At 40.4% G+C, this 19,073-nt stretch overlaps 1 protein-coding gene across 1 annotated transcript in view; it reads left to right on the top strand.

The window, feature by feature from the left end:
- Positions 1-16,913, top strand: part of col12a1a (collagen, type XII, alpha 1a) — a 61,473-nt gene extending 44,560 nt beyond the window's left edge. Inside the window, 17 exon segments of the mRNA XM_042501168.1 lie at positions 140-282; positions 756-865; positions 6,384-6,542; positions 6,831-6,908; positions 7,783-7,869; positions 8,318-8,371; positions 8,774-8,869; positions 9,210-9,263; positions 10,241-10,294; positions 10,619-10,672; positions 11,248-11,319; positions 11,406-11,441; positions 11,541-11,607; positions 11,696-11,878; positions 12,972-13,049; positions 14,243-14,413; positions 15,992-16,913. Coding sequence (XP_042357102.1) covers positions 140-282; positions 756-865; positions 6,384-6,542; positions 6,831-6,908; positions 7,783-7,869; positions 8,318-8,371; positions 8,774-8,869; positions 9,210-9,263; positions 10,241-10,294; positions 10,619-10,672; positions 11,248-11,319; positions 11,406-11,441; positions 11,541-11,607; positions 11,696-11,878; positions 12,972-13,049; positions 14,243-14,413; positions 15,992-16,140 — 1,645 coding nt within the window. The 3' untranslated portion in view covers positions 16,141-16,913.
- The last annotated feature ends 2,160 nt before the right edge of the window (positions 16,914-19,073 follow it).

The following is a 19,073-nucleotide window of genomic DNA, read 5'->3' as shown; positions in this document are numbered from 1 at the left end:
TGTTTGAGATCGGATCGGGACATTCAGAGCATTGTAGCAAGAATTGATGGTCTTTGATATTCTAATGTGATATTCTGACTGCTAGTGGGATAAGGACACAACTCTGACTAATCATGATGTATGTTTTTAACACTAACAGGGAGATCCATCCAGAGGGTCTTCCACCATCCTACACCATCATCCTGCTCTTCCGCCTGCTGCCCGACACAGGCTCTGAACCTTTTGATATCTGGCAGATTGCTGACAAAAACAACAACCCCGAGGTCGGGGTCACCGTCAACCGTAAGCCTCCTATCCTTCCGCGGCCCTCAGCTGAAGGGGGAAGCTGCTGTACCTGACCCAACATATACACAGCTGTACACTCTTTATTAACAACTTAAGATGCTTTCTTTCTCAATTTGCAGACAGCCAAAGCTAATTAATCTTTGCCAGATACAACAGGCAGTAAATAAGGCAGTGTAAGCATGTTGAAGTAACTGCTCTGAATTACACTCTGATTTTGGATTTGGCTTGACTCTTTTATTCCCTAATAGAAAGCCCTCATTTTTAAATAAGTATCTTTTACAAATGTGCACTTACACACGTGGTAAATGCATGCAAATAATTACAAGCATGGACCTAATCCCTCCTAGCCTCCCCCTTTATCCCTCTCTGCTCTCTACAGCCATGTGTTCTCTATAGTCCTGTCTGTGCTTTGCGTGCCACCGCATCGTAACGCACTGTCAGGGATTCATCAAAGGCTCTTCTCTTTTCAGCTTCCAGCAAAACAATCACGTTCTACAACAAGGACACCCGAGGAGAGATCCAGAAAGCCACGTTTAATGAGGAGCAAGTGAAGCGGGTTTTCCATGGGAGCTTCCACAAGGTAAATACAATGCATGATTCTTACTGTGTTCACCGCTATAAAATTATTGTAGTTTGACTGTAATAGGGCAGACTGAGGAGCTTTTGTGGTCCCCTTTGGCTTGATTATGCTTTTTAGATCCTGTTACATACAGAATATTGTTTTCTTTCTTTTCACTTCATTTCACCGATTGGTTTCAAGTATTTTCATACTGAATGTCTCTGTGTGAGCTTTGTGCTTCATTTAAGTTGAATTTTAATGTGAAAATCTGACAAACAGCCAATGCCAAGAAGCTGTATCGTGTCAGCTGTCAAGAGTTTCCCACTATCCATCTCAGACTGTTGATCTGCTGTCAAAAAGGTCTCAGGGCCTTTTTTAGGATTTGACATTAAGCTGTGTTTCTTTTATACCATAGGCAGTTAATTTGATGAATGGGTGGTGGTGGTTATGAATACATTCAAAGAGATGTTGGAGGGACATTCTGATACCTCAACGACCCAGCATAATGTGCAAACTGTTACAGTTAACCATGGAGGTCTGACCACATCAAGACGGGAGACTATCCTGGTAGTTGTTAAGTGAATTCCAAACGAATCTGCTCCAACTGTAGCACCAGTCAGGGGACCTGATCGTTTTTAATTAAGGGTCCAGCTTGAGTTGGGTTCAAAAATGGCATATGGCATTTCAAGAATAGAACCTAAAGTCTGGATATGCTTGACTAAATACTTAAAGAAGTTCTCCAGAGATTTAGTTTTGCTCTTACAGAAAGTTGGAAGACATTTAAAAAAGAGTTTCCAAAGTCGATGCAACTGAGCCATAGGATATCCTGACTTTGAGTCCTTAGTATGGATCATTCTCCATATCCTGGGTCCCACATCTCCCATAATGCAACTCTGTAGATTCTCTTTTGTTAAATGTGTCCTCGTTAATGCCCAAATCTGTCAAACTCCATGCTGCAGTATGTAACAAAGGCTTTGTGTCACAGTATAAATTTGAAATCTCAAGCCCAGTCTGAGATAACCCTGATGACATCATTGGGGTCATGGTCTTACACTTAACAAAGCTCCGCCAGAGCCACAGCAGATATTATACTGCCACTTTGACAGGCTGAGTAGCACTGACCAGGATGATTAAGCTTAACTTTGTGTGTAGAATTGTCGGAGTACTGATTTAAAATTTTTGCAGAAGCTCTAATAATAGACAACTGTAGACTGTACAGATGGATTAAGGACACTTAGTAGCTGTGGAAGTAAGAATAGCATGCATTGTAAGCAATGGATTAAAAAGTTGAATCCAGATGTTTCCAGCTGTCCAAATGATACATTTTCTTGAGTCTGAAACTAATCTGTGCCATCAGCGGCCCTGTCTTTTATGAAACAAATATGATTGAACTCCCCTCAGGGAGCGCTTATTAAAAGATTCATTAGCATCAACTACTCTTCAAACAATCTGTCATCTAGCTTGAAATAAGCACTCACAATGGTGTTATTGTTTTGCTAACTCTCTGTTTCTATTCAGTGGTAAAACCACTACATTAGGCCCACATGCCAAGCTTACAACTGTGATAAACAGCTTTTGTACAGTCTCATGCGGCCATAGCAAGAGGCAAAAAAGAGACATCAAATGCCTTTAAGTCCAACTCAAAGCAGCAGCGAATATAAAACATCCTCTGTTATTTTTCAGCGCAGTAGGGTGTAGAGTAGAACAATGAAGGACAGTATATTTTCATAGTAACCTTGAATGACTTAAGATGCTAGTTTCATCATCGGAGGAATCGACGTGCTTAAAGTCACGTCCAATTGAATTTGACTTTGTTCCCAATGACAGGTTGGCGCTTATTTAACACACAGGTCCCCCCCTCCCCTAATTCTAAGGTAGTCAACTTAATGACCCTTTTCAATGTACCAGGATCTTATCCAACATCAAAGTTCGCCCACTTCCTGATTTTACAAAGTACAGTTATTTGGGCTGAGGAACTGATGACAGCGATAAATTGGCCCTCAGATCAGAGTGTACTGTAAATGGCTTTTCTGTTTGACCATTTAGCATCTACACAACTAATTGCTGGGTGACTTCATGAATGAATAGGACCCTGGAAAATGTTGGGTCAGGACATGGATGTAAATGACATCACTACTGGTCTAGTTGGACAGCGGCCTGATTTGTGTGTGTGTGTGTGTGTGTCTGTGTGTGTGCGTGTGTGTGTTCTCTCAGTCTGTGGCCGTGGTGGAGACTGTAGTCTGAATGTACACTGGGTGGCTAGTTTGTGGCGCAGTAGTTGTTGTTCCATAAGCTGGCGAGTCTGCAGCGGTCTACCTAGCTGCTTATTTACTGGTCTGCTGAGTAAGTGCCACTGCCGACAGCTGCGGTGGTGTGTGTTTACATGTTGTCAGTGGTTTCCTAACACTTTGTCCGTGGCTATTACAGACAAAGTGACCTCTGTAATAAAATGTGAAGGTGTGTGTGTGTGTGTGTGTGTGTGTTTGTGCTGAAACCTGAGTGACCAAACATGAGTGTTGTCACAAATGGCAGCTTGTTGTCCATGTGTGAAGATAAACAAAACAAAACGCAATAAACTCACATGTTAAGTTTTAGGACAACTGCATAGAGCCTCACCTATAGGCATTATTTTTATTAATTTACAGAACATTCCCCAAATTAATTGATTAATTCCTCAGCATGTATAAAATGTCAGCAAGTAGTTTAAAATAAAATGCTTAAAAAAATTCTTAAATATATCCATTATCAAAATGTTAGTCATGTAATCTATTGATGTACTTATCATTTAAGATCTATTGCCAACCATTCCAGTGACTTTTAATATAACACTAGCAGTATTTTTTTTTTTTTTTTTTTCCTTACTGTATTACTGTTTGTACCTTAAATTGTAGCTTTCCCTAGCAGTTGATTTTGACAGAATGTTGACATAAACCTCAATTGCTTGGAGTTTATATTTCATTGAGAAGTTGTGTCACTTGAACTACAGTTTCTTCAAATGTCTTGTTTGTCCAACCTGCAATCTAAAATCCCAAAATTTTAGTACATTATCAGAGAAGAGAAAAACAGGAAGATATTCACAATTGAGAGGCTGGAATCTGTGAAATTTGAAAAAAATTACTTAAATAAATCCCCGAACAAAATTGTTGCAATTGATTTTCTGTCAACTGCGTAATCTTTTAATTTACTGATTGTTTAAGTTTCTTTAGTTTTATGGCTGCATGTTCAGTACCTTAAATTATGACTTTTCTTGGCAGCTGATTTTGTCAGAATTTTGACACAGACCTCAGTTTCAAATTTGTGCAATGTTTGCACATAGTTTACAAAGAATTTATTTCACTTAAACTACAGTTTCTATCAAGCTTTAGATGCACTTTATGTGGTTTCATGCTACAGTGCTGGGTCAGAGAGTGCTTACAGATTTGGTTTTTTCTTCTTGTGATAGTTAATAAAGAGTAACCCAGGCTGGAGAGGTCGTGGTCTACCACTAATAGAACATGTGGGAAAGCTCTCAGAGATGACTATAGCAGATGCTAGCCACTCACTAGCCCACTGGGGACTCCCCTCCCACACTCACATGGTGGGAGCCCATAGAGGGAGCTTTCCTGTTAACGGAAGTGAAGAAGGCATTTTCCAGAAGCCGTAGTGACTAGTCATGTCTTCAGAGTTACGCTGGTAGAACTTTTGGAAGCTATTGCCACTGAACAGTGCACTGCAGTATGCCTCCACGCTGAAAAAGACACAAATCCTATTGTTCTTTGAGAAGTCTTGAACTCAGTCCTTAAAACTTTCCTTTCGGGGACTGTTTGGAAGGTTGTGCCAAGGTTTGCATACACTCATTAAGAGAGAGAGGAAGGTTTTTGCCAAATTGTCCACTGACTGCACTCATTGTGATTACTTTTTTTTTTTTTTGAGACATGAAGACATCTTCTTTTTGTGAACTGGACGAGTAGACTTACTGACCCTAACAACCACCCTAGAAATACAGGAAAAGACATATTAACTTCTCTTCAGTTTGGAAGTGCCAGATCAGACACGGGAGCTTCACATCTAGAATGATACAATGAAAATGATCAGCCCAACTGTGAATTTCAGGATCAGTCGCAGCAGTGTTTGCACTGAAAGACACCAAATCAAATTGAGATTTATACTGATCATGTATTTCCCCTTCCTTGGAATGAAAGCTAACTTAATCTTGGATGCATTTTAATAGAGAAGACTCGCACCTAATTATTAGTGCATGCATGAAATTACAGCCCAGGTTTATAAAAACGAGGGAACATTCAAGAGAGAGCCAAGAACAATAAAATTGAGTCTGATAGCAATCATGGAAATATGTCAAGTGTATTGCAGTGGGGACGGTGTCAGGCTGAAATCCTACCATATGGACTCTGACTGAGTGTTGACACAGCGGAGCACAGTGAAACCTTTTGTGTTAACAATTGATGAATGAAAATTGTTCATCTGTCAACACTTCGCTGCAGTAGGACCAGATCACTCAGCAGCAAATACCATCAGCTGAGGGAAGCAGTGGTCACTAGAAATCTAGTTTCTTCTGAGACCTTATTTTCCAGTGATTTTATTGTGTTTACTTACTGGTCAGTGAGGTAATATATACCGTACATGCTCATTATGTGCCATCCCAGTATATCATCCAGAGCAGTTATGGTAAGCCCCCAGGAGCATCATGGTATAATATATGTCCATGCTAGAACCCTGGGATAAACGACACCCCTCTCTCTTTGTGGTCCACCAGATAGTTTGTTGTGTTGCCAAGGAAGTCAACTGTAATTTTGTGATTGGTTGCCAAGAACTATGGCCCTAGTCTGTGGTCGCTATGGTTTTGTAGAAAGAAATGGTAGCTTGCTTTTCCTGACATAAAGAAAGCTTGTCTGACTGTTGAGAAGGGGAAAATTTGCAACAGTGTGGGGAAAAGTATGGAAAGTGTAGGACGTTTGATGGCACACCGCAAATGATATTGCTTCAAGATGTGGAGAAGGGTTCTCTGGACAGAAAACTCAAAAATCTGGCTCTTTGTCGTCCCGTGTTGTTATACAATCACAGCTTTAAAGCTGCATAGACATGGCAACTGTTGTGAGTTTCCTTTTTTTAATGGTCCATTCATCTGTAGAGGCATCAAAAAGCAGTCCCATGCCAAATCAGTAACCACTGCGGGGTGATATCAGAAGCTATACTTACCATGGTTCTGCAAAGACTAAACAATTCACTCGATCTAGCAATTATGTGGAATACAGTATCGGCGTCTTTATAAGCTTCAGACAACATGGTTTCAAAAGGTTCAGTGAAGTTGTTCCTGGCCTTATGGTTACACTTATCTTAAAGAATTTCCCTGCTCTTTAAAAGGGCAATCATGCCCCTTCCAGATACAAATGAATGCCAAACCCAGCTTTTCAAAAGCTCCACTGTTCTTAGTACTCATTGCCAAGTAATTGTGTTGCAACAAAGCTGGCAGTTGTGAAGTATTGAGAAGACAAGAATGTTTCGTTAATTGTGCTCTCTCTCCATCCTCTCTCTGCTGCAGATCCACATCAGCATCTCTCCGGAGAAAGTCAAGCTCAACCTGGACTGCCAGGAGGTGGCAGAGAAGCCCATCAAGGAGGCCAACAACATCACACTGGAAGGCAATGAAGTGCTCGGCAAGTTGTCCAAGTCTGGAGGCGGAAGAAAGCAGTCTGCGACAGTAAGCGAAAGAAAAAAAAAAACTTGTGAAAAACGCAAATGCTCAGAAAAGCACGTTTGGAAGAGCATCGCACAACTTTCCAAAGAATGAATATCCAAATCCTCTTGTGCGTAGATGCACAATTAAATTTTAACTGCTCCCAGTGACTGCTGGAAGCTTGAAATTCTCGCATCTTTCCTTTTCTCTGAGGGACTCATTGTTATTCTGTTCTCAGTAGTGTGTATTTTCATCAAGAATGGGAGCCATTTGTAACACCCTTCAATGTTTTTCCCTTCTTCTGTTGTGTAGTTCCAGCTCCAGATGTTCGATATTATCTGCAGCTTGAGTTGGATCAGCCGAGACAAATGCTGCGACCTGCCCGCCACAGTAAGGACAAGTGTCACTTTAGAACTATTTAACAACAAAGTCAAGTAAAAAAGTCCATTTGTAGGCGCACTAGAGGGATATTTTGGGAAATTTATTTCACGTTTTGATGCACATGTACGTCTAATTTGTAGTTAAAAAGACCATAAATCATACTTTACTGGTTCTTAGAATTAGTAGTAGAAGAAGAAGAACCATTGTATTATTGTATGCATGCATACTTTCTCATAGGTTTAAGTATATGATATCTAGATTGCAGTTGAAAAAGAGACTGCCTCAGCTAAAATTAATAGAATCTTGTATCCTGTGTAATTGTGCTAATTGGACTGTTGCCAGTATGATCTCCCAATTACATGAAAACAAGCGCTCCTTTAGATCACAGAGCAGACAGTCAGTGACATTTATTATGATTTAGTATGGTAAATACCGGATGCATCCACATTTATCCAATTATGAGCAATTCATCTACAATTTGCAATAGATATTAATACATCACGTCAATGACTACAGTGTTATATAACTCATGATGTCATAGACTCGTTTCTGAAAATGTGGACAAAGTTTGCAGCTGTCAGCGAACATCTGGTCCTAAAGCCCCACGCTGACTTTGCATGAGCCACTGTTCCATCGTGACCTTTGTGGGTTTCTAAACTGTCTCTTCTTCTTAAACTCCGAGCAAAGTCAAAACCACATTTTACCAGGATGCTGTCAAAAATTACATCAAGGATTTTCTCTATTACTCCTTGTATTTTATTGATTGCCAAGACATGGTCTCAATTATGAGTGGCTTAGTGTGAAATGGACTATAAGATCACTTTTCTGAAGTATGTGTTTATGTCTCTTCTCTAATTTCTTCACCTTCTGTCTTCCTTTTCAGAGAGATGAAGCCAAGTGCCCATCCCTTCCCCACTCTTGCACATGCACACAAGACAGCATTGGCCCTCAGGGGCCTCCTGGACCTTCGGTAAAGACTCGCCCACCATCATCCCTCACCTTTGTCTGTTTTGATGTGATGATGATGATGATAAAGCCATATGATCCTCTGCTAGTGTTATAATAACTGTGCAGCTATAATGAGCTACTTTACATCCGCCTGCCGCACAGTTTGGTCATGAGTAGACTGAGAATGTCCTTCACATCAGGAGCGGTGTTTTGTTTTCCTTTGGAAACGAGTAGTTGAGGATGAGACTTGTGGCATGCAGTGAAATGTGGGCTCAAGAAGAAGTGTCAAAAGATAAATGCCTGTCGGAAAAACAACTGTAAAAAAACCTCGAGGAGACGTCTGGAATATGTATGCTTGGTAACCTCACTAAGCCCCTGTGAGGATTTGGTAGGGCCTGGGGTTTAAGGGATTTTGGAATCAGCTCCTGTTGTTACACTCACTTTATGTTTGTGGCTCCGTGCTTTTCCAGGGCAGCCCAGGTTCTAAAGGACCACGAGGAGATAGAGGAGAGTCTGGCAACCCTGTGAGTAACACCTTACATCATTTTAAGCACATGATCCGTTTTTTCTTTTTATAGACTTTGAAGTTGTAACTCTTTTTAACATAATAAATTAAACCAATTCATACCTGATAAAGGTCGTGGACATTATCGATAATGCTAAATCCACACATTACGCACTCCCACTGTATTTCAGAAGCTATTACTGCTCTGCTGCAGCCTTAAAATAAATTCCACCAGCAGTAAAAGCGAGTTTTACGCATCTGAATTTAGTTATCGACTGTATATTTTAGTTCATACTTAATTTAAACAGACCAATTTCCACCGTTGATGTTTTATTTTTACTATTTGTGCTGTAAGAAGTTTGATAAGCGTTGTTCTTTTGTAAGAGTGTGGCCATTGTTTTTTGTCTCTGTGGTGTTGTAGGGTCCAATGGGTCCACGTGGTGACATTGGACCCCCAGGCACAATGGGACCACCAGGTCCACAGGGCCCTAACGGACTGTCTCTACCTGGAGAACCTGTAAGTTAACCTTCACTACAAAAGTTCAGACAGTGAAGAAAAAATTAACTGGTAAATGGAGTGTGATGTGTGAGACACACTATCATGATTAGTGCTCATGATGATATAAAAGTGCAGTTTGTGTTTCTTTGTTGCCGATCCACCGATGAGTGGGATTTGCAGCTAAAGTCAAAACATATCACGCTCCCCTCTGCTTCTACCCAGCTAGACAGCTCCTTTTTTTTCTTACCTGCAGATGTTCTTGTCAAAACATGAAGTCAATCAAAATCACAAGCTAAAAAATGATTAAACAAAAAGAAAAGCTTTCTGCAAACCTTTTTTCTTCCTCCTCCACATTCAGGGTCGCCCGGGACCAAAGGGAGATCCTGGAGATCCGGGCCTGCCTGGCCTGCAAGTAAGTACTCCCCCTCTCATTCTGTGGTTTATGAACAGGAAACAGGAGACTATCCGTAGAGAGCAGCGTTGCTACTGGAGCCTGGACTCGCTCCACATGCTGAGATTGAAACCACACTCAGAGTGGGAGGTTTACCATGCCATCCTCTGGGGAGACCCACACTCTCGAATCAGCCCCGTTGATTGACAAACAGTAGAAGGCCAGTGATGCAGTTAAATTATTATGGAGCATAGACTCGTGTTACCAGAGGGGAAATAGGGAATGGAACATGTTCTACCCTAGCCTTGTAATTGAAGATGATCGTGACTTGGGGAAGACTTTCTGAAGTTTGAGCATCTTTGACTTACAGTCGAAGTCATTGTGAGGACGTCTTGGATGAAAATGAAAGTCGAATAAAACCAGGCTTAACGTTGCCATAACATTTAGAATTCAAAGTTAATTTTTGATATTGCTGCTTTATCAAGTCAGAAGCAAATCTGAATTCAAGCTAAACCAATTTTACACTGCAGGGGAACTTATTGGTGGAAGAGCATTTTTGAGTTGGATGGTATTACATAGCCATTTCTTGGCCAGGCAAACTTCATTCATCCAGCTTAGGTCATATTGCCAACTCCCACCATTCTGCTGGAGAGAACTTCACCACTGGTTATTCTGGCATCTGTATAAGTCACTTCAGACATGGGAGAAAGTCCCACTTTAGGGTCTTTGGAGCTTATTGGCAGCACTGTCTTTACACGATAAAGCTTATTGTAACAGCACTGTCTATTCAGATTTCTGATTGACATCATGTGTCAACAGACAAGAGGGAAATTGTTCTACTTTTTAGCAACAAGATGATATATTATCTCTGGCAAAAGAACTGGGAAACTGCTGTATTTTTTTCTTTAAATTCTAGTTCAACCGAGGCATTTGGGAGCTGTATAATATGTTGTTCCTGATCATTAGCGTTTGATTAAGTGTGTCTGCTTTTTTCCCAGGGTTCTCCCGGGCAACGTGGTCCTCTGGGCCCTGTTGGACCGAGTGGAGTGCGGGTAAGATCTACCTCCAGCCCTGCTTTATGTACACACTGCGTTTCAAAGCCTACAATGGATCCAACACTTACTTAAACACATGTTTTGAATGTGATCACCCATGTAGCTCAATGAACACCAAAGCACTGTCGTGTAGTTTTTGCAATGTTGCTGCATGTTCTCACTTGCGTCAGCCAGAATAATTGAGCCACCAACTTGTAAATAGAATTTAAAAAGACAGACTCTAGGCTGAACTCAATATAAAGTCATGACACTGATGTATTGCATGAACGGGGTCCCTAGTGTGTTGTAACCCATGTGTGATTGTATGTTGTTTCTACTCAGGGGCCACCAGGAAAGGAGGGACCATCTGGACCCAGAGGCCCACCAGGGCCCATGGTGAGTGTGTGTTTGTGTCTTTGTGTTGTGCAGAAAAGAGCCAAGTAAATATTCCTTGGAGCGTGCTTTCTTTCCTGATATATCTGCAACAATTATTCCTCTGGCTCCACACTGGCACTCTTCTGGAACAGCACATAAAAAAAGCAGACTATAAGCCCCTCCACTGAGGATAGTGCATGCATCTAGTTTTCTTCTTCTGTGGTTTTTGGGGAAGGTCTGAATCTACTTAATCGAGCCATCATGCCAACAGGCAACATGCCAGTATAGAATTCACACACACTATACCATCCTGAGTGCTCCAAAGGCCCATTAGCAGTGCCTGGTGCCTGGTGTGTGTGTGTTTGTTTGTGTATGTGTGTGTGTGTGCATCCTGTCCAGGCTGGTTATTGGGCACGAGTGTTTCCATCTCCTCTTTAGGCAGCTCGTGCCACACACCCCCCTGCTGCAGATATCAAAGAATGGATCTCAACTGAAAGCTTGTTATTCAACCTTTTACAGGGACCAGGAGTTAAACATTGCAATTATGTTTACTGTGCAGTAATTTTAAATAAACACTACTCCCTCTGTGTTTTCAGGGAAGCCCTGGAAATCCAGGTGTACCAGGAATTACTGGGAAACCAGGGAAACCAGGAGACACAGGAAACCCAGTATGTACTGCATAACAGGATGCAAATAATGGTCAAATGACATTGTTTAGAAGAGGTCATTGTAACACTGTTCTCCTTGTTTACAGGGACCTGTTGGCCTTAAAGGAGAGAAAGGAGAGAGGGTATATTTTGTGTTTTATCAAATGACTGTTTACAAGTCATATATGTCACTGTTGAGAGAAGCAGGGCCATTTCCTCATAAAATTGTCTTTGTTTTCCAGGGAGATTTTGCATCCCAGAGCATGATGCGCTCCATTGCCAGACAAGTCTGTGAACAGCTTGTGAACAGTGAGGAACATTTTTACAAATCTTTTAATTTCAAGTCGTTAAAGCGTTGATTCGATGTGAACCCACTGATTTTCTTCTTCTCCTGCAGGTCAGATGAGCAGAATTGACATGATGCTCAACCAGATTCCTTCTGGATATCGTAGCAACTCTCCAGGGCCACCTGGTCCTCCTGGCCCTCCTGGCAACCAGGGAACCCGTGGAGAGCCAGGACAACCTGGTCGAACTGGTTTCCCTGGAAACCCAGGTTTACCTGGAAGTCAAGGAGAAAGAGGTACTCTATCGCTCTTCTTTTTTTCTGAATGTTAGGTGGTGTTACAAACAGAAGGAAGGGGAATAATAATCAAATGGTGAGCAATGGATTATTTTAAGGGACAGCTCACCCCAAAATAAAAAAAAAACAACCCAAAAATCTATATCATTTTGGTTTGAGTTGCAAATTGTTGGAGATACCGGCTGTAGAGATGTCTGCCTTCTCTCCAATATAATGGAACTTGGCTTGTGGCGCTCAAAGAAAATGCTAAAAAAATACATTTGCCAAACTCAAGAGCGATGTCTTTCTATGATGTCATGATCCTGTTACTCACGATAATCCACAGATCTTGTTGTGAGCAGTTTCATGTAGGAACTATTTTCTTTCTGCTGAACTACAACCGCTAACTGTATCACAGTGCAGAAGGAAGCGTACATCTACTCATGGATGAGAGGCTCCTGCGTGTTACAGCGCCAGATGAAAACCTAATGGCATTCTTGTCGGCTGAGCTTTAAAGTTAGCTAGCTCAGTGTTGCTAGGTGAGCTAGCAGTAGATGCACACGTCCTCCTGCACAGTGATACGGAGAAAATAGTTCCTACACGAAACTGTTCCCAACAAGGTCTGTGGATTATCTTGAGTCACAGGGTCATGAATTCTAGAAAGAGACATTGCTGTTGAGTTTTTCAAATTAATTTTTTGGCATTTTGAGCGCAACAAACCAAGTGCAATTTAGTTCCATTATATTCAAGAGAAAGCAGACATCTCTATGGCCAATATCTCCAACACTCAAAAAAACAATCTAGATTGATAAAGAGCACTAAAGGTAAGAGTAAAAATATTTCTTTTTGATTTGGGGGTGAACTGTCTCCTAAGGTCATGATGGTAGACTGTTATATTAGTCCAACATGAGTGGAATAACAACATAACTGCATTAGCTTGTGTGGTCTACACATGATTCAAGTTAGCATCGCAAAATATTATTCAGTCTTGAATCTCCTTATGTTTCACAGATGCCCTTTAGATTTCTACTCATTTACAGATATAAGAGAGTTTTCCGAAAACATACTTCATTGGTGTGACATTGGTTTTTCTTCTTCTCCGTGGTTCATGCAGGTTTGCCAGGAGAGAAGGGAGAGAGAGGATCTCCTGGAACTGGCATCCGAGGACAAAGAGGCGCAAATGGGCCCCCAGGTAACACAGATGGTTTCTTGTTTGAAATAACCAATTTCTGTTGACTCTTCCATCACAGTGAGGCAAGGAAGAAAAGCGACCACATTTTCTATCAAACACTGTTCTCCAGAAGCTGCAGACAGAATGTGGTCTCCCACTGTTATCTTAAAACTTTATTTTTACATTAAAACACACTTTCACTGACAGCTTTTTTACCTTTTCGTGGACCTTTCTCAGTTCTCCCATTAGTACAATTAAAATGACATATTCCAACCAGAGAGCCAAAACTTACTAACAGTATATACAGTAAGTCTCAGACACGTTCTTTTGGGCAGCTGCAGTGCATAAATTCTTTGGAGAAACCCCAACATAATCCCAATTCTTTCCTTTCTTACTAATTTATGTCTTGTGTATATTGAGCTTCTCCAAACACTGTGCACATCATGAAATATTATACAGTTATGGAAGGTCTTTATGTCCATTATTAAGGAGAGGATTTCTGTGTCTAGAGTTTAGACGATTTCCAGACAGTCTTTAGTCGAGGTCATAATGCAGTTTTCAAAACAATTATTAAAAATGTTATTAGGCTGATTTGTTCATTTGAAAAAGGTCCTTAGTAGTAATGGATATCCATTATGTTTTCTCTAAGAAGCTAGACAATTTACTTTCCCAAGGGAAGCTATTGCAAAACAACAGGAACTCTCGACCCCACAACACCAAACACTGACATGTCTGTTTCTGTGAATGAAGTGAGAAACAACTGAGGACCAGTGGGAGGACGTCCGTACAGATGATTCACTTTCTGTTTGTGTGTATGTGCCTCGTATGTGTGTGTGTGTGTGTGTGTGTGAGAATCTGATTGTTGTACAATGAGCTTTCTTTGGTGGCTTCATTGACAACACATGGGCTCACTTAAGGAAGAGAAAAAGAGAGAGGGGAAAAATTCCATCCCGAGTTTTACCGTCTAGACAGACGGGGCCGGTGGGGGGGGGGGGGGGGGGGGGGGGGGGTTCTCCACACAGCCTCAAACTTGTTTTTTTTTTTTTTCTTGGTCAAGCCTTTTAATTGAGCCATTGAAAAATTCAAATACGGTGCAGCAGCCTCGTGTTACCCCTACCGTTTCCACCGAAGATTTATGCATTACGTCAGTGGGTTTTTTCTTCTGAGCTCCGGAGACTTTTCACTGTTACTCACCTTCTCTCTTTTCTTTGTAGGGCCACCAGGAGAGTCAAGAACAGGATCCCCAGGTCCCTCTGGCTCCGCTGGGCCTCGTGGCCCTCCTGGTCGCCAGGGTACTTCAGGCGTGAGGGGACCACCAGGACCCCCTGGATACTGCGACTCCTCTCAGTGTGTTGGCATTCCTTACAATGGACAAGGATACACAGGTACACTCAGCACTGTCTAGCTTCTGCATGGTACTACATTAGAGAAAAGACTAAGTGTATGCAGACTAATTTTAATTTGCAACTCAGTGCACTACTCATTCCTTTGATAATGTATGGAGGTACAGGTGTACGTTTTCCAAATTATGGAGTCTTGAACAGAGATTTGTTTAAACTTATTTCAAGTAAAAGTTCAACTGACCCTTAGCAGAACCCCACCCTGCGTACTGTTGCAACATGTGTATCATGGAACATAATAAAGTTTAAAATGATAACGGTGCTTTTGACACCAAGACTCTAAAACAGTAAATCTTTGATTTCAGACACAGGTATATAATGAGGGCTTCTGGTTTTGAGCCACAGACCAATGATTTTTCTGATGCTTATGATAACAGTTGCTAGGCCATTTTAACCGCTGTATCTAGATAGCTAAGATAGCTAACGCTAGTGCTATTGAAAGAGATGAAATAGCTTTTTCTGGCTGTTTCATGTGTTAAGGTGACTTGATATAAAATGACAACCCTGTAATATTCCAATACCTCCATACATTTGATGTACAGTTTAGAGACTGGCATGTAAAGCATTCTACTTATGTATGATGACTTACATTAAATCAAATGAGATGCTTATAACTTTGTCTTACAGAGAAATACTCACACCCTCTTTGAACTATTTGCAGGTTTGGCATAGTAAACGCTCTAAGTCACCTGTGCCGCTTACACTTTGAGGTCCTGTTTCTGAGATGTTTGCCCATTTGCTATGGGGCATGTAAGGATTTAATCACCATGGACATAACTATTGAACACTAAACACAGTCGTTACGAAAGCCAAAAAAAAAAACAAACGCAGAACGGAGCGGACTGGCACTAACATCATCTCACAGCTACAAGCTACAGTGATGGCAACCTGCTGGCCTGTTTGCATCTTGAAGCACAAACCGTTGGGGAAAAAAATAAAGTAAAACAGAGACTGAGCATTTCTACGAAGGAAGGAGCATGTACAAAAACAATCCAAAACAACTACTAACAAAGAGGAATTCATAACTGAAAGCAGTGTTGATGTAGAGGTGAGGTGTGTAAATAAAACTAATTTTGTGCCTTGTAAATGATTGTATGAACCAGGACATTTCACTAAAAATCAAGTTAACATCTGAATTGAGCTTGTGCCTCATAACCCTCTGCTTACTTACCACCAGCATAACCTCTGTTTACGACGCCTTAAGTGACTTTAGACAGCTCTGGTCCATACTGAAGCATGTTCCATTTGTACTTTTAATCATCATGTTTTTTGTGTACGTTGGTGCTAAATATTGCTCTCCTGCCATTTTCAGTGTGTTCTAAGTAGTATGAGCTGGTTATTTTACTACGTTTTATTATCCAATAGCTTGATGGATTTTATTGTAAATGTCACCGCAGCATTTGGAACAGTTTTTATTTAGCTTTTATGGTACTTTAGGAGTTTGACACAAGGCATTTTTTTTTATTTTTGGAATTCCAAAGTGCAATATAATTTAAATTGTGCATGTGAAAAGTTGTAGAAAGAACCCTTTTTTTTGATTGGCCGTCCCAAATACTTTTCTAGCCAACAACTACCAGCCTGAACCTGTGGTAGAGTCTTTACCGGTGGAGCCAGCTGGAGAGTTTGAGGCGATACGGTCGCCCGGTTACTCACGAAACCAACGAGGAAAGAGATCACTACCACGAGACAAAACAGAAACGCTAGCGTCATAGCTGCAATAAGGAGTTCTCAGAAAGTGTAATATTGAAATGACTTCCATGATCATGTCATGTGAGGACAAAGTGATTTTCCAAACAAAACTAGTACTTATATGGGTTTGATACCCCTGACTATAATGAACATATATATTTTTTTGACATGAGAAATTTTAGCAAGATGAAAACAAACCTACATGTTCTCTCATTACAAACCTGTGTGCTTGCTAAGTGTTCCCTCTAAGTGTCTGCTTGTAATATAACTGCAAGTGTTTAACGGACTCCAATGTGTAATGCACTAATCATGTGAAAACCAGCAGAACGTATGTCAAAGGAAGTACAATATGTGTGTTTTTTGAACACTTTCAGAGTATCCATGTTGTTTTTTAAAGCTGTTTCAGATTCTCCAATGGTCAAAAAAAGGACAACCAATTTGATCCCCAAAGATTTGTTTATTGTGATGTTTTGTAAGGCCTGTAAACCAAATGATAATCTGACTTATTGTAACAAACCAAACTTGTTTTTTGTTTTGTTTTTGTTTTTTGTTTTATTTTGTTTTGTTACCAAAGGTGGAATTGCATGTTTGTGTTGTATATTTACTGAGGATTTCTAAGTCAGAATATAGTTGTTGTTTTCTATCTATGCAGTTTGGATTTGGTTGCAAGACTATGGACATAGAATTGCTTTTCTCATGTTTTAACTGCACATTTTGTGAATTCCACACAGCCTTATTTTCTTATTTATTTCTGAAACAGAAGAGGCATTTTTCAATAAAACTACTGAAAATGTAACATTTGCTTCAGCGTTGAGTCATTTTTGTCTTTTGTTGTTAATTCTTCTCACACTTTCTGCACATTGCCTGACATCTCAACATGCTTCATTTTTTTACTAAACGCCTCCAGACAAAACAGAATTTATTTAATTTGAGTGACGAACTGTTTCTTCCCAACATTTGGCCTTGAGAAATCCGCTTTGAAGTTTGAACCTTTATTTATTTTGACAGCTAAAGATATTTTGAATGTCATATCATGGCAACAAGATGAGAAAGAAGAGCATGTGAAAACAAACATTTTCAACATGTGAGCCACTTCACAGTCTTTAACATGCACCCGGTTGGCTCTCGTCCTATCATGTTGTAATGATTATGCATAGACTTCCATGTGGAAGCAATGCAAATGAGACTGGGCAGATAACAGCTGGAGAAACTCACAGATTTCCACACATTATGCGTATCTAATGGTGATATAAAAGATGAATGAGGTAATGAACAACTCACGCCATTTCTGTTTATTGTGATGAAGGGAGAGCATGTTTGAGGAGGAGGAGGTCTGTATGAATGCCAGAGATAAGGACTGGGGAGGTGAAGGTCGAGATCACCACATGGAGGCATAGGAGAGATCCTTTAAAGAAACCCTTTAATTCGTTACTCTTATTTTCTAAAGCAATACAAGAAGCGCATCAAATAGATTTTGTAGAACTTTATATTTCATGAGATTTGTGAATTCTTGCAGGTAAAGCACAGGATGAGAACAGCTGGTACATGTTAGCTGTAAAGGAGAGGACAAGAGTCTGCTAAAGCATTTCACATACAGAAAAGTGCTTACAAATGTAAAGTACAGTCCCCCGTTTAAATCTCCCTTTAGCAGGACATTGTCATATATGGGAGAACATAAAATAACCACAGGTATGGTCTCGGCTCACACTTCATGATCTGGCTTTTCTATAAATTCAATACCTCACAGCAACACTGAAAACATACTGGCCCTGTTGAAATATGTTCACACCTGTTATAAGTGATACGCTTTTCACAATATTTCTCAACATCAAGCTCTGATTTTGTTTTCTATCATCATTTTATGACACTGTCCAAGGCGGCGCTGCATCATTCAAGTCCCCTTTTTCCACCATGACCAATTATACCGTGCTTCCCTCTTAACTTGCATAAAAACTGTCTTCAGTGATGCCTGATACCATCCTCACCGTAACCCTGTCTGGTTTCTGTCTGCTGATTTTGTTGACAATTTCAGCGTGCATCTGTGTTCACTTTGTGGCAAGAGTTTCAAGGGGGCTGTTCCAGAGTCTGCGGTTGTTACAGATTTTTAACTAACCTGTTTTATCTCCGGTTGTCCCCTTAAAAAAACAGCAGACAAAGTGCCTCTTACAAAGCAGTGGGTAAGACTGTTGGTGGCCTTATGTGGCATTTAATTCACAAATTAAGGTTTAAACCTTCATGAATTGTTTTTTTTTTTTTTTTAAATGGGCAAGATGGCTGCTGGTGAGATGCACTGTGTTGTTCGGCTCTTTCAATCCATCAAATATCATGTCAACAATTTGACATCTAAGTATGAAGTTAGGTTTTTTAGCTTTACAAGAATATTAAGCTTCAAATTGCAGGATTATTTGATACTACTTTTTAAATTTTGGGCACTTTTGATGACATGTGCCTGACAACCAGCAATACTGGATTACTTGCAGTCTGAGCAAATAATCAACCAATAATCTGAGTGAATAACTGACCAAAAGAAATATCAACAAAGACATTAGCAGAAGACATGGAAGAAGTTAAAAAGTCTCTGAATATTATGTCTGGGGAATTTGTGTTAAGGTGGCAAAACAGCAGATGGGCCTACTGGATTTAATTAATAAAGTGCGTCAGCTGAAGGCTGCGATCAAAGAAAAAGGAAACTGAAGAGCTTGAAAGAAGAGTTGGAGATCTGGAACAATATACAAAAATGGATGACTTGGTGATATCTGGGCTGGAGACGACTCACCGCACCAATGCACGGATCACAGCAGGTGATAAGGAGGGTGATGATCCACCAAAAGGTGAATTGCACTCAATTAATTAATTGATCAATTAAGCTTAGTCATTAACTTCTAAAAAAACATTCATTCATTTATTTACATTCATTAAGACAGTAGAAATATAACTGCTTGTCACATCATACCCC

The sequence above is a fragment of the Plectropomus leopardus genome, chromosome 14, assembly GCF_008729295.1.
Source record: "Plectropomus leopardus isolate mb chromosome 14, YSFRI_Pleo_2.0, whole genome shotgun sequence".
Taxonomy (NCBI): domain Eukaryota; kingdom Metazoa; phylum Chordata; class Actinopteri; order Perciformes; family Serranidae; genus Plectropomus; species Plectropomus leopardus.
This window is presented reverse-complemented; position numbering and strand designations above follow the sequence as displayed.